The 17,076-nt window shown below is 32.7% G+C and overlaps 1 protein-coding gene across 1 annotated transcript; it reads left to right on the forward strand.

Annotated features, from left to right (window-relative positions):
- Positions 1-16,129: 16,129 nt before the first annotated feature.
- Positions 16,130-16,610, forward strand: LOC105261974 (cuticle protein 38). The gene has a single exon (XM_011295199.3). It carries the CDS (start codon positions 16,202-16,204, stop codon positions 16,505-16,507), a length of 306 nt encoding a protein of 101 aa, XP_011293501.1. The 5' UTR covers positions 16,130-16,201; the 3' UTR covers positions 16,508-16,610.
- Positions 16,611-17,076: the final 466 nt, after the last annotated feature.

Here is a 17,076-nt window from a genome sequence, read left to right on the forward strand (position 1 = left end):
AAGACTGACCCTGTGAAAAAATTTCAAGATTCTAGCCACAACAGAGACCAACAAAGAAAAATACTATTTTTTACAAAAAATAAATAAATAAATAAATAAATAAGGAAAAAATAGTTCTACGATTTTCTTGGATGTCCCACAAAAGCATAATTATTTACAAATATTAAATTTTTAAAAAGATTTTTCCAATAAATTTTGAAAAAATATTGACCTCTTCTCCAATGGTTTCCTTCATCACAATTAACGTGGAGCGGCAAAAATGATTATTACTGACTTCTACTTCATATTCGTGTAAGGGTGGAGTCTCGTAATTACATGGCATTACTCTCGGCATTCGTTTCTTGGCTTCAATAACCCAACTGATTCATGCTGGGTTCTCATGTTGCGAAAAATGCACTGTGAACTCCAGTTGTTGTTGGTAATTAATCTTTGAACAGGCCTTCCATGCGATTATAGAAAATTGAAATAGAAACTCAACTCTTGAGTAGAAATACCCCATGCAATTCAATTGTGTTAATCTGTGTTCCTTTTTTTCGTTCAATTCAAAAGATTTTCATTTGCCACAAAAAAGAAAAAAAAAAACTAAAAAACATCGACATTTTTAATCACAACTAATAATTATAATTTCGATTTTAATGACAACTAGGCAGCAAAGTTGAGTGGGGGATTAGCGCTGTTGCATGAATGGAAACGTGAGTTTACTCTTTTTTCTCCTCTTTCAATAAATTAATAAATGTAATCTGAAACAGCTTGTGGTCGTTTAGATTATGCTATTCATTTGTGTGATTGAGTTTTATTCACATCCAATGATATGTTTTCAATGAACAAAAAATTTGAAATGAATAATAATTCAAATTTTCAATTACAAACATAATGTTTATGTTTTAATTAAAAGTCGAACAAAAATAGTTCCTCGAATTGTTATGGTGGTCTTGTTAATATGAAAATAATTCATTAGAATTGAAATAATTGAGTAGAACAGGCTCTAGAGAAATTGAAATTAAAAATTTATATTTTATATTTAAAAAAAAAATATTTTAATTGGCTTCTATTGCAAAAATTTTAGATTTATTATTTCAAGGACTTTTGGACCAAAAAATCGTACATTTTTTGAAGAACCTCCAAAGTATAGACTTGAATTTTAAAACTATTTTTAAAGACCTGACCAACAAAAATATTGAATTTTTAAAGACATTTTTCAAATACCGCAAGAGCGAATATTGTCTATGAGCTCCAGATGAAAATGCCACTTTTTAAGAATATTTCGAAGGCCTGGCTGCCCAGAAAACCTTGAATATTTTAATTCAATTTAAGGACGTATAAATTAAAAATCAAGAATTTCGAAACAACTTTCAAAAACCTGGATTGTTTTAATAAAACATTCTAGGGAGCTTATAGCAAACAATTGTAATATCTAAGGATTTTTCAAATACTTTTTATCGAAAAATTTTGGATTTTATTAAATAAAAATATCTTAAGGACCTCAAGACAAAACAGTGAATTCCTTAAATGTTTTTTAAAAGACAGACATACCACGTATCATTGATCTTTTCAGAAAACTTTTCCAAGAGTACCGAGATCAAAAATATAGATTTTTAGAGTATTTTTTTTTCAAGAAATTGTTTCAAGGACATCGAGATCAAATATTAGAAGTTTTTGGAAAAAAAAATTGAAAGACTTTGATGCCAAAAATGTTGAATCATAGTAATTTTTGTGGACTTTTTGAATAAGTATATCAAGATCATCCAGAACCAATAGTGTGTTTTTTAAGAAAAGGTTTATAAAGGACATACAAGACATAACAGATAGGACATCAGGTTTATATAAAACCAAAATTGCAAAACAATCGTGAAATTATGAAGATTTTTTCTGACAAAAATTTAAAAAATTTTTGGGCTTTTTAGAAAAAATATAATATAAAATTTTTTTTCTAGATTATAATTTGTTTTTGACAATTTCAAGTGCCTTCAGACCGAATCTTTGATTTTTTTTAGGAAAATTTTTTTCCTAAATCTCTAGTCTAAAAAATTTTGATTTTTATAATTTATTTTCAAGGATCTTCTTTCGAAGATCTAGTTCAAAAATTGTTGATTTTTAAGCTTTAATTTTCAGGACATCCTGACCAGATATATGTATTTTTTTATTTCTTCGGAAAAAGGGTGTTTTAATAGAATTTTCAATTGTGTCGAAACAAAAATATTAGTATTTCAAGAATTTTCTTCAAAAACCTCCAATCTAAAAATTTTAGATTTTAAATAAATATTTTCAAGGATAACCTGAACAAAATTCTAAAATAAAAAAAAAAAAAATCAATTACCTATCAACCAAAAATTTTAAATTTTTTAAAAATAATTGTTCAAGGAGCTACTGACCGAAAGTCCTGCATTTTCTTAAAGAAATGTTTTCAAGGCCACCTGACCACAAATTTTGAAAAGTGTTTCAGGGAAAAATCTGGAATTTTTCTCATAATTTTTTTATGGATATCCTGAACAAAAATCGTCATTTTTTAGATATTACTTTAAATATTTGTTTAAAACAATAAAATCAATTTGAAATTAAACCATGGATTTTTAGGAGTAATTTTTGAAGGACTTGCAAGTTAAAAAAATTCGTTGGGTTTAAAATTTTCATGGTGAAATATTTAGAGATTTTCTTCGAAATTTTCTTCTAGAACTATAATAAACGTGAATTTAAACAATTCTAGGACCTTTAGATCAAATGTATTGTTTTTATTAAGAAAAAAATATCAAGAACGGCCCAAAAAAAAGTAGTTGGTATTTTAAGAACTACCTGCCAAAAACGCTGCTTTTTTTAGAACTTTTGGACAAAAAATAATGTTTTTAATTTTTTTTTCAAGAACCTCCCATCCAAAAAAAATTGAATTTTTTAAGAAAAATGTTCAAAAACTCCAAAACAAAAGTCATGGTTTTTTAAAAAACATCTGCCAAGAAAATATGTGACATTTTTAAGAACATTTTCAAAGATAACCTTTTATGTTCAAAGAAAAATCTGATGGCCAAAAATCCTTAATGTTTAAGAAATATTTTCAAAATATACTGAACAGGAATTGTGGATTTTTAAGAATATTTGTTAAATTTTATTAATACAAATCGTGAATTTTTAATTTTTTTTTTTAGATTTACTGGATAGAACACGGAATTTTTTTAAGAATTTTACAAAGATTTCCTGGGCAGCAAGCTTGGATTGCTTTAAAATACGTTTAGGATTCAAAGGACGAAAATAGTAGATTTTGTAAGCATGTTTTTAAAATTTTTTAGGCAGAAGTCCTGGATTGCATTAAAAATCTTTTAAGGTTCCTTAAAAAAGTGAAATTGTTAAAGATATTTTTACGATTTCCATGGATTTTGTAATAGTATATTTTAGATTTCCTGGAGAAAAATGATGTTTTTTTCAAAGGGGTTCTGATGATTTTATGACTTTTTTTGTTAAGGACTTTCTGGAAAAAAATCATCACTTCGATTCAAAGATTTCAAATTCATTTTATTGGTTTTTAATTAGTTAGAGTCAGAAAAATAAATATACGTTGTTAAAGGACCAGTCCATGACAAATAAATATAAATCTTACATTTTAAAAAAAATCGGAATTCGAGAATTCGATTTTTAATCAATATGTTTTTTAAGCTTTTATTTCAAATTGTAAATTTTTGTAATCTTTTTTTCAAGACGAACTGTTTGAAGTATCAAATACAATTGTTTTGTAATTGTCTTCCTTGTTTAAGAAACACTTAACATTGCTAACATAACAATTTTTGCATCTGCATCTGTATGTGTGTATGTGCATCAATGATTTCAAATGACCCAATTAAATTTGCCACAGCAGCAACATCATCAGCATCCATCCTTCCATCCATTGGGTAATGATCAATGTTACGACATCCTTTGGGAAATCATTGTGTCTGTCAATGTTAATTAAGGAGAAAAATCTGAAACTTAATTGGAAAACATTTTGTCACAGTATACGATTCTAGCAATAACAACAACACCACTACCCATGGCAAACCCATTCCGAGTTATGCGTAACATTTTAAAAATGTTCTGCTAGCTGGTTTGCAAAAATTATTTGAAGGTTTTCATTTTGTTGGCGTTATTAATTATCGCTGCCCTATGGGTCAGTAGTAGCATTTCGCCGGTGGTGTCAGTTGGCTGGCTGGCTTAATGGGTGCATTGATTGGCATTGGCCCAATGTTTTCTAACCCTCCCCCCAATTGGGTAACCGAATGCTTTTGCCATTTTCTATGTTTTTCCCGTCTGTTTGGTTTGGTAATTGTTTCGATACGTCATCGATGGCACTGAATTTGAATTTTGTTTAAGCGTAATCAAACAATCGCACAGAGAGACGCACACAAATATACGCAACGGGAGAGAAGTAAAGGGGAACAGTGGTTACTGAGGAAAAATGCAAATAACAGAGGACATTTTCGAATTCTACGAACTCAACGTCGATTTAAAAAAATATTTTATCAAGGACCAACTGACCAATAAGCGTGGATTTTTAAAAAAATATGTTTTCAAGAAACAAATGACTAATAATCGCGGATAAAAAAAAAAATTTTCAAGGACCAAATGACTAATAATCGCAAATTTAAAAAAAAAATATTTTTCAAGGACCAAATGACTAATAATCGCGGATTTTAAAAAAAAAATATTTTTTCAAGGACCAAATGACTAATAATCGCGGATTTTTAAAAAAAAAATATTTTTTCAAGGGCCAAATAACTAATAAGCGTGGATTTTTTAAAACATATTTTTTTAAGGACCAAATGACTAATGAGCGCGGATTTAAAAAAAAATATTTTTTCAACGACTGATAGGCGCAGTTTTTTTAAAAAATATTTTTTCAAGGGCCAAATGACTAATAAGCATGGATTTTTAAAAACATATTTTTTCAAGGACCAAATGAATAAAAAGCGTGGATTTTTAAAAACATATTTTTTTCAAGGACCAAATGACTAATAAGCGTGGATTTTTAAAAACATATTTTTTTCAAGGACCAAATGACTAATAAGCGTGGATTTTTAAAAACATATTTTTTTCAAGGACCAAATGACTAATAAGCGTGGATTTTTAAAAACATATTTTTTTCAAGGACCAAATGACTAATAAGCGTGGATTTTTAAAAACATATATTTTCCAAGTTTGATTGTTTTAATAATTTTCATGGATGATTAATTTCAAGGATTTAATTTTTTTAAGGACCAAATGACAAAAAAGTTTGGTTTTTTAATAATTTTCAAGGATATTCCAAAAATATTTTCTCAAGGACCAACGGAATAACAATCGTGAATTTTTATAAAATGATTTATCAGAACCAACAGACCAATAATCGTGAATTTTTAAAAAGTATTTTCTCCTGGACCAACAGAATTTTTAAAAAATATTTTTAAGAATAAATATTTGCAAATAATGAACAAACCAATAATTGTGGATTTTGAAGAATAATTTTTCAAGGAAAAACTAACCAATATTTGTGCATTTTTAAGGAAAATACTTTCAACGACAAACATACCATTAGTTGCAGATATTTATAAGTATATTCTTCAATAATCGCGGATTAAAACAAATTGTAAGGGACCCTTCATCGCTAATTAATACCCAACAACACTATGTTTTGGGAATATAATAAGTTTGATTGGGCCGAAAATTATGCAACACCTTGAAATATTGGTTTCCCACATATGAATGTATATTTGGATCTTCCTGTCTCGCCGAGCTGAATGCTTATATCCCAAAAATGGCTGGACCGATTTTGACAAATTTTGTCAATTCAGAATGCCCTCCTGGCATAAAATATAAAGTCTAAAAAAATCTACTAAAAAGATGCCAATAAGGATGTTAATATAGATTTTGTAGTATTTTGTGACATTTTTTTATTTTTTCATATTTTTTATCGCATGCGATTTTTTTAATTTATAAAATATAGCCAAATATTGTAGAGAAGCAAATAATATAGATAAGTCTAAATTTGGAGATACGGAGGGACCACTTGCATGTTCGTAAAATATACAGGGATTCAAATGAACCAAACACAGAAAATTTTCCTGATCACACATTTTGGACCACAACAACTTGAAGCGCGACGGAGTGCGTAGATATCGGGCAAATGTCCCTGTTCAAAATGCTAAGGGTAATATCTGGGAAGTGCTCCGTAATATATTTTCAAAGGCGAAATATTCTAAAATGGATTTGGACGTAAGTTGACTTCTAACATATTGTAGTGTTGTAGGGTCACATGGTCGGCCCCGCACGACTATAGCCTTTGCTTACTTGTTTTACCTCTACTTCATAATCTGCTGTAATTTAATAGTAATTATTATATTAAACATTGAATTTTGTCGCACAGTGTTATTGATATTTATACCCTACAACACTATGTGTTGGGGGTATTATAAGTTTTATTGAGCCAAAAATTATGTAACACCTTGAAATATTGATTTCCCACATAGGAAAGTATATATGGATTTCCTATCCCGCCGAACTGAGTCGATATAGCTATGTATGTCCGTCCGTTTATAGAAAATCTTTTTTTTGTACATTTATTGAACCAATCTTAGCCACTGTCTAACCAATTTACCATTTACATCAACAATGACTTTAACATCCATTGACACAGTCATGGAAAATGTGTGTTAGCAATGCTAAGGTCAGTTAGTCATTCCGTCTGTCTGTTATTTCGCATTTTCCGCACTCATCAGTGTTTGTGCTGGTCCCTCTCCTTGGATTACATTTCTCCTTTGTGATGGCGTTAATTTTTTCGTTATTAGTTTTGTTGGCCTTTTTATGTGACATTATTGTTACGAGTTCAAGTTGATTGGTGAACATACACATGTATATAATATCATATTTTTCTATGTGTGTACGTGTGGAGTCTTATGGCAAAAGGCCAAGGAAGGAAAGAATGTTTGACAATGAGTTTGTGACTTCTATTTGCTGCATGCAGGTTCGAAGGGATGGAATGGAAGTTTTAGATGTTTTTCAAAATTGGAAAATGTCAGAACTTCCTTTTTCAATTATTTAAATTTTGAACTTTTAAGACTCTTTTATTTCATAATAATTCAGTTTTTCCTCATAAATATCATTTCCGAAAAATATATTCTAAAATTGGTATTTTCTCATGGAACTTTTGCCACACCCCTCGAAAAACCTACTGGGCTTTCTAGATTACAATTATAGCAATTTCATGATATCCTCTGGAAACTTGCCGCCCCATTCATTTTTTGAATAGAAAAAGTTGTGACAAGAACATTATTTCGCTTACTTTTGGCATGCCATTTCAGAGCCGTGACATTGACCGCATTGTTAATTTGTTAATAGCTTTTAATTGTTTGCTAACATAGCTATTAAGCCATTATATTATTTATATCCGAGGACATGAAATAATTGATGTAGTATGACAAATGGAATTGGAAGTTGGTAATACATCGCAGTTTTAAATAAAGGAGACTTTGTAAATAATATTCTTTAAAACCTAGGTTATGATATCTACTGGTCCTTGAAAAAAAATCTCAAAAAAGCTGTTATTATCTTTTGGTATTTAAAAAATATTTTATATAAAAAAACAATTATAGGCCTATTGGTTTAAAAAAAATTCTAAAAATCCGCCATTAATGCTTTGTTGAACTTTGACATTTCCTAAAACACATTTTTATATTTTCTTCAAAAATACAGGGTGACATAAAAAATAGCAAAAAAGTCAAACGCCATAATTTTGACATTTTTTTTTTAATTTTATTGATTGGAAGCGAAAATTGTCGGAAATAACATCAAATTTTAAAATAAGTTTAGATTTGTTCGAATTGGTCACCTTTGGCACGGATTATGGCCTTCAAACGGCAAATGAAACCGTCACACGCTGCCCGAATGTTGCTCTGCGGTATTTTGGACCATTCCCGGCGAAGCGCTTGTTTGAGGTGATCGACACTTTGGTATTTTTTAGTGCCAACCTTGCTTCCAAAATACTCCAGACACAATACTCCAACGGATTGGTATCCGGTGATTTTGGTGGCCATTGTGAGCTGGAAATGAAGCGAGAAACCTCATTTGTCATAATTATTGGGTGGCGCGTGCTGAGTCCTGTAGGAATGTCCAAGGTCTGCGGCAAAAATATTTGCATGCCCATGGCTTTAATACACCCTCCAGAATATTTTCGCTATAATATTCGGCTTTTTTTCTGATGCCACGGTCGATTAATACGAGCGGAGAGCGACCATCGGCCAACACCATGGCCGGAGCTTGAGTTCTGGTGGCCAACCAAAGGTGCACATTTTCAGCTGACCTCTTTGGCAAATAAACACGATCATTATGGACAACGAATGTTTTCTCATCGGAGAAAACCAAATTCGGCAGTTCACCATTTTCGGCCAAGCGAAGCAAATCTTTAGCTCTTTTTTCTTTCTGTTACGGTGTAAGCTCTTGCACCTTTTGGGATTTCAATGGCTTAACCCTGAGCTCATTTTTCAATATTTGCCGAATGGAATATTGCTATATGTTCAGCTCACGACCCATTTTTCGGCCACTGCGACACGATTTTCGATCAAGTCGCTCCTTGATTTTTGAACCATTTCTGCTGATGTTGCTGTTTCCTTCCGTCCACTTCTTTGACGTCGGGCTACGCTACCAGTATCACGATAACGAGCGATGGTACGAGACACAAAAGATTTATTCACATTTAAATGCTGGAGTACTCTATCGATTACCACTTTTAGTTTTCCAGCCAAATATAAAGAAATCACACTATAACGCTTGAATTCCAGCACGAATAACTTTTTTTCTCGAAAATTCTCACCAAAATGCTTTTGTACGCTTGTAAACAATATAATGAGCTGTCACTGGGATAATTTTAACAGCTGTCGGACGAGTGGCTAGGATATGACAGCAGTCTGAAATTGGTTGCAGTTTTTTATCTAACCCTGTATATGGTTGATGGTTTGTTGTTTCATGAATTTTTTTCCGGAAATCGATGTTCATTGTTTCTTGAAAAAATATTCTAAATAAATCAAAGATTATTGATCTACGGTTCCTAGAATTATCTTCTCTAAATATCCACGATTTTTATACCCTACACTACAAGGTGGTCAGGGTATTATGTCTTTGTGCATTTGTTTGTAACAGGCAAAAGGAAACGAGATAGACCCATAGTTCCTTTTGATGATCTGCATAGAACACAAAATGCAGGTCGCATTTATTATCCGATTGAGATGAAATTTTGCAAACAACATTTGTTTGGCACAAGGACGAACCCTATTGAAATTGGAGATAATCGGTAAAAATGTAGATATAGCTCCCATATATATATATCTTCTTCCGATTTGCCTTTTATTGTGCACCAAACGTGTAATACCAGCCCGAATAGTATGGAATTTTGCACATACAACCAAATTAGACCTGAAAATTAGTATGCCAAATTTGATCGAAATCGGTTCAGATATAGCTATAGCTCCCATATATATTGTTCATCCGATTTGTTATTTTTGTCCTCCGCAGCCGTAATATGCACTCTGTAACAACAATATTTGGGGAAATTTATCAAATACACCTCAGAAATACATTTGCTAAATTTTATCGAGATCGGTTCAGATTTGGATGTAGCTCCCATATATAACTTCGTCCGATTTACCATTTATTGTGCACCAAACGTCTAATATTTGTCCAAATGGGATGGAATTTGGCACATACGACCGAATTTAGTCTAGAAGATAGTATGCCAAATTTGGTGAAGATCGGTTCAGATATAGTTATAGCACCCATATATATTGTTCATCCGATTTATTGTATTTGTTACCCACAGCCGTAATATGCACTCCGTAACAACGATATTCAGGGAAATATATCAAATACAGCTCAGAAATATCTTTGCCAAAATTTATCGAGATCGGTTCAGATTTGGATATAGTTCCCATATATATTTTTATCCGATTTCAAATTAATTTCGCACCAAATGGGCAATACAAGTCCGAATTTAAAAGATACAAATGCTTCGGCATATTTAGTCCTTTGAATTTTAAATTATAATTATAATCATAGGGTGTATGATTGAATTATCCCATAAAATCTTTTAATTATTAAGTGGAGCTCAACTAAATTAGCAAAATGGTGTAGGGTATCATAAAATCGGCCCCGCCCGACTTTAGGACTTTCTTTACTGGTTTTATATAAAAAAATATTAAGGAAGTCTAGTTTTTTAGGTCTAATGATCCTTATTGCAGAGAATCGCTGTACTACCATCAACCATTGCATTACTTTGTTGTCAATCTATCTTTAATTCTCACTTGACGTTATAATATATGTCCCTTATAGTGACAAATTTAGTACCGTTTTAATGGTTATAAAAATTCCATCCGACCGGTCATCTCAACTCAATAAATAAAAATAATCTCAAAAATAAAAATAATCTTGACAACATTCCCCCAAGTCTGCATATTATTAATGCTTCTTCCTATTTGCATAAACTAGTGTCATTGAACTTATTTTTAGTTCATGTCTTCATTTAATCTCCCTCTCCCCCCAATTAATTCGTCATTGTATCGATTTTGAAATATTAAATCGAATATAAAATATTCCTTCAATACACACGCAGACGACAATTGCTAATGAATCTCTTGGCAGTCGTCGTTGTTGTCGTCGTCACCAATGATAGGAAGATAAGAAGACACTCGAAGCAGTGTGGGCAGTAAGTATTTGAAATTTGCTCGAGTTGCTTCACAGAATTTATGCATCGAGCAACTTGATTAGTTGGCAACTGCATTTTGTTGCTACATGGAGGAGATGTTGCTGTTCGATCTGCTTGGCATTTTGTATGCAACACACAAGCCAGTGAATGGGTGGTTTTAAGTTAAATAATCACAAAAATGTATTAAATAATTGACGTCACTCGAATTAGAGCAAAAGGGGAAGGGGTAGGAATTTGGGAATGGGAGGGACTGGGGGGAGGTGTCATTTGGGAAATTCCTCGATAAACAGCAGCTTAATCAAATCTCAGGCTAATCTATAATTAAGCAATTAACAAGTAAAAAAACATTAAGTTCGGCCGGGCCAAACTTTTAATACCCTCCACCCTAGGGTAAAAGAACATTAGAACAAATGTGGCAAAAAACATTAAAATGCCGAATATCGGGAGGTACCGTTATATAGGGGCTACACCAACACGTGCACCTATAATTACAATGTTTCGCCACACGAACTAGGACCCATTATGACCCACAAATACCAACTTTTACACAAATCAGTGAAAAAATGTGGCATAAATCATCAAAATACCGAATATCGGGAGGTACCGTTATATGGGGACTATACCAGAACGTGGACCTATACATGCAATGTTTTGCCACACGCTCAGGGACCCGTTGTGACCTACAAATACCAATTTTCAGACAAATCCGTGAAAAAATGTGGCATAAATCATCAAAATACCGAATATCGGTAGGTACCGTTATATGGGGGCTATACCAAAACGTGGACCTATACATGCAATGTTTTGCCACACGCTCAGGGACCCGTCATGACCTACAAATACCAATTTTCAGATAAATCCGTGAAAAAATGTGGCATAAATCATCAAAATACCGAATATCGGGAGGTACCGTTATATGGGGACTATACCAGAACGGGGACCGATATATCTCATTTTCAATACCAACCATCCTAGGGACAATACACACACTTGTGCCAAATTTCAAAGGTCTACGTCAAATAATGTGGGCTCTATCGTGATTTCAACAGACAGACGGACAGACAGACAGACAGACAGACGGACAGACAGACGGACATCGCTAAATCGTCTTGGAATTTTATGCTGATTATGAATATATATACTTTATGGGGTCTACGACGAATATTTAGAGGTGTTACAAACGGAATGACAAAGTTAATATACCCTCCTACCCATGGTGGAGGGTATAAAAATAGGCTAAACAATTTTCAAGAATATTTGTGGCATATGGAGGTGTGTTGTGGTCGTAGATGATTATGCAAATTTTGGAACACATTAAATTTGAAATGCCGGAGAATGTGCGAGCGTGAGAGTATTATTAAAATGGATTTTAGACAAAATCCAAAATGCAAATGGTTTTAACGGAAAATACGTTTAATTGGATTTCGAGGTGGATGTGCCAGCATATGTTTCGTGGATTTTTAAGAACAATTTTTAATTTTTAATTAAAGACAAACCAAGACATCTAAGTAAATTTATTAAAAAATATTTTATCAGGGACCAACAAATCCATAAGCCAAGATTTTTTGAGGCATGGTATTATAACAAACCATAGAGCCTTAAATTTGGTTATTTTATAAATATTTTTACATGAGCTATTTGATTCACAAACAAGTGGATTTTTATGAAAATCCATTTAAAGCCCAAATAAACCAAACGCGTATTTTTTAAAGATTTTGAAGAAGTTTAAAAGGACCAACACCCGTGAATTTTTTTTTTTTTGGATTTCTATACCCTCAGCCATATGGCTAGAGAGGCCTAGGTCTGTTGGGACCAAATTCGTTTCAGGGTATTTGGAGTCGATCTAGCGTCCGTCTGTCTGCCTGGCTGATGCGCATGATAACTCTCAAAGGGAGTATCCCATTTGGTTAAAAACTTCGTACATCGTAATATTATTATCAAACTTAGATCAAGTTCGGAGGTAGGTGGGGGAGGTAGCAGAAGAAGTGACAGATATTGCGCATCTTCGCGAAATTAACATCCAATTTCATTTAGACTTGGCAAATCTCAATATTTCTATCAATAAAATATCTGTTATAAAGATGATAGATATCGGACCATACCTTTGAGTACCTCCCACAAATAGGGTTCAAGACTTGAAAAACAAAACGCTTCAAATTTCACACATACAAGCATTCTTGCTAATATAGGATATGTTGTAAAGATGATATACAGGTTAGATGAAAAAACTGCAAATAATTTCAGACTGCTGTCATTTCCAAGCCACTCGTCCGACAACTGTTAAAATTATTCCAGTGACAGCTCATTATATTGTTTACAAGCGTACAAAAGCATTTTGATGAGAATTTTCCAGACAAAATTATTCGAGATGGAATTCAAGCGATGATAGAGTGATTTCTTTATATTTGGCTGGAAAACCACAAGTGGCTATCTCTAGAGCACTCCAGCATTTAAATGTGAATAAATCTATTGTGTCTCCTACCATTGCTCGTTAGCGTTGCCTGACGCCAAGGAAGTGGACGGAAGAAAACAGCAACATCAGCAGAAATGGTTCGAAATGTAAAGAAACGACTTGATCGAAACCCTAGTCGCAGTACCCGAAAAATGGCTCGTGAGCTGAACAAATCGCAACATTCCATTCGGCAAATATTGAAAAATGGGCTCAGGGTAAAGCCGTTGACATTCCAAAAAGTGCAAGAATTTACACCGTAACAGAAAGAAAATAGACTTAAAAGAGCTAAAGAGTTGCTTCGCTTGGCCGACAATGGTGAGCTGCCGAATTTGGTTTTCTCCGATGAGAAAACATTCGTTGTTCAGCAGATCGTAAACAAACAAAATGATCGTGTTTACTTTCCAAAGAGTTCAGCTGAAAATATGCACCTTCGGTTGTCCACAAGAACTCAAGCGCCGGCCATGGGGAATGCTGTGGGCCGCTATAACAGCCGATGGTCGCTCTCCGCTCGTATTAATCGACCGTGGCATCAGAATAAATGCCGAATATTAATGCGAAAATATTCTGGAGGGTGTATTAAAACTTTGGGTGGGAAAACATTTTGGTCGAAGACCTTGGACATTCCCACAGGACTCAGCATCATCGCACTCAGCACGCGCTACCCAAGAATGGTTACTAAATGAGGTTCCTCGCTTCATTTCCAGCGCAAAATGGCCACCAAAATTTTCGAAATTTGGAAAGCAAGGTTGGCACTAAAAAATACTAAAGTGTCGATTACCTCAAGCAAGCGCTTCGCCGGGAATTGGCCAAAATACCGCAGAGCAACATTCGTGCAGTGCGTGACGGTTTCATTGGCCGTTTGAGGGCCATAATTCGTCCCGAAGGTGACCAATTCGAACAAACAAACTTATTCTAAAATTTGATGCTATTTCCGACTTTTTTGCTTTCATTCAATAAAATTTAAAAAAATGTAAAAATTATGGCATTTGACTTTGTTCCAGTTTTTTATCTCACCCTGTATAAACCAAAATTGATTATGTTATTATATGATACATTTTAAATATACAAATTTCTTTTATTCAGATTATTGGACTGTTCATCCCTGAATAAATATTCTTTAAAAATCCACAATTATTGACCTATTGGTCCTTTAAAAAATATTTTTTTTTAAAAATCCAAGATGATTTGTCTGTTGGTTCTTTAAAAATATTCTTCAGAAATCCAAGACTACTGGTCTGTTAGTTCTTGAAAAAATACTTTTTATAAATAAAGGTTTATTATTCTGTTGGTCCTTGAAAAAAATTTTAATTATCCAGGATTATTGGTCTGATAGTTCTTGAAAAAATGTATTTTTTATAAATCTGTTAAATATTCTTTAAAAATTCACAATTATTGGTCTGTTAGTCCTTGAAAAAATATTTTTTCAAAATACAAAATTTTTTTTCTGTTGTTCCTTTAAAAATGTTCTTAGAAAACCCAGGATTATTGGTCTGTTAGTTCTTGATAAATTTTCTTTAAAATATGTTTTTATAAATCCAGGATTATTGGCCTTTTGGTTCTTAAAAAAATATTAAAAAAGAACATGATTATTGTTATGTTGGTTCTTAAACAATATTTTTTTTTGTATCCAAAATTATTTTTCTGTTAGTTTTTGAAAACATATATTTTGTTTTTGGTCTGTTACTTCTTGAAAAAATATTTTTTATAAATTCAGGAAAAAAATATTATTAAAAATTCGGTCTTTTCATCTGTTAAATATTCTTTAAAAATCCATTTTTGGCCTCATTAAAATCCAAAAATATTTGTCTGTTGATCCTTTAAAAATGTTCTTAAAACATATTCATATTGTTCTGTTGGCTCTGGAAAAAATGTTTTAAAAAACATTGATTATTAGAATGTTGGTCCTTAAAAGATATTTAAAAAAATCCAAGATTATTGATCTGTTAGTTATTGAAAAAATATTTTTTATAAATTCAGGTCTATTAGTCTGTTGGTCATCGAAAAAAATATTTCCTTAAAAATCCAGGATTATTGGAATAAATAAATAAATATTCATTAAAAATACAAAATTATTGTCCTGTTGGTCCTTAAAAAATATTTTTTTAAATTCACGATTAGACCCTGAAAGAATTTTCTTAAAAAAATACTAGTTTTTGTTTCTTGGTCTGTCAAAAAACATTCTTTAAAATCAAAATAGTTGTGGTCTGTTAGTCCCAGAATATATAAACCTTAAAAATCTGCTAGTCTTTAAAAAAATATTTTGTGCAACAATTTTTTTCAGTAATGGTTTTTTATTTTCACAATATAATTAAAGCTATTGACACAAAATAATTTGTCTGAGATCCGAAATGGACTTTAAATTTATTGCATAATGCTACACCATCGAAAGCCCTTTACCCACTTACTTAGATTTTGATGAGATTACAAGGAAGTAAAATCCATGTTAATATGCCACGTAAATTGCCTACTCCAGTTCAATAATAGTTTGTGGGTTAGAGTTATTTTTATTTTCAATCCGTTTTTCTGTTGCAAATAGCTTCTGGATTTAGCCACAATATTGCTGATTATGATAGTTGTTCTTAATATAACCAATACGAGCAAGCGTCTAAATTAATTACGAGTGGTACGTGCTTAGCGTGTGCTGATATCTGACAATTCCCAAATCGTACAGTGACAACGCTAAGGGAATTTTAAAACGCTTCCACATATAAACATAGCCATTGAAGGAAGGAACGAACGACCGACCGACCGTTGACAACAACAACCCCACCAGAGCGTATTTGTTTATTTTATCATATGAATATTGATGGACTTCTATTTTGCAGTTTTAAAAAAAAAAAATGGCTTCATTTAGAACTCAAGGATGTTTATTCGCATTTATTGTTGTTCGTTTTTTTTTTCTCTTTCGATTCTCTTTTATTGCTCCTATTCTTAGCCAGCATTAGCATTTGTCATGGGAATGGGTTTAGTATAAAAACCCCTTGCCAAACACCGGGTTGGCATCAGATTTCTTTTGGAACTTCTTGAGAATCGAGAAAATCAAAATACACCACGCTTTCAAAATGTTCAAATTGTTCGCTGTTTGCTTCTTGGCTTTGTTTGCCGTCGCTTTTGGTGCTGCTAAACCCGGCTTGTTGGCTGCTGCTCCCGTTGCCTATGCAGCTCCTGCTGTGGCTTATACCGCTGCTGTGCCTGCTGTCGCTGCTGCTTACACTGCTGGCTATGTGGCTCCCTACGCTAGCACCTACAATGCCCACACTGTCGCCCACACAGCTGCCTTCCCTGCCGCCTATGCTGCTGCACCTGTTGTAGCCGCCGCCCCAGCTGCCTATGCTGCTGCCCCCGTTGTCACCGTTTTCAAGAAGTAAATTGTTGATCGATTTGGAATCTTTTGAAATGCTACCCACTTTGGTTTTTATGGAACGAAAATAACAATAAAAATAAAACAAAACTTTAATTAAAGCTCAAAAATATGTTTTCTTAATACGTGATTGACGGGATGGGATGGATTAATTTTCCCACAAAAGGAGTTCCTTTTTAGTACGTAAATTACCCCCTGGAAGAGAATCTATAAAAGAGGGAAACGTTTGTTTGTTTGTAATTTATGGACACCAAAACCGCTGCACAGATTTTCCTGAAACATTGCCTGAAAGTAACATAGGTTATATAAATATTTGAAATTCCATGAGAATCGGAGGTAAATCCCAAAAACTTAGATTTTATTTTTCTCCAAATTTGGAATGCGTAATGGAATTTGAACAAAAATTAATATGCCAAAATATATTTAAATCGGTTCAGATTTGGATATAGCTCCTATACATTTCCGGTAGATTTCCAATGTGATTTGGTAGATTTACGGAATTTGGTCAGAAAATATATTTGCCAAATTATATTAAAATCGTTTCAGATTTGGATATTTGGTACAAAAATAAATTCG

This window comes from Musca domestica, unplaced genomic scaffold (assembly GCF_030504385.1).
Source record: "Musca domestica strain aabys unplaced genomic scaffold, Musca_domestica.polishedcontigs.V.1.1 38, whole genome shotgun sequence".
NCBI classification, from domain to species: Eukaryota; Metazoa; Arthropoda; class Insecta; order Diptera; family Muscidae; genus Musca; species Musca domestica.

Bases quoted from the DNA above. Each gene is read 5' to 3' on its own strand.
- LOC105261974 (XM_011295199.3), top strand. From the start codon at position 16,202: ATGTTCAAATTGTTCGCTGTTTGCTTCTTGGCTTTGTTTGCCGTCGCT.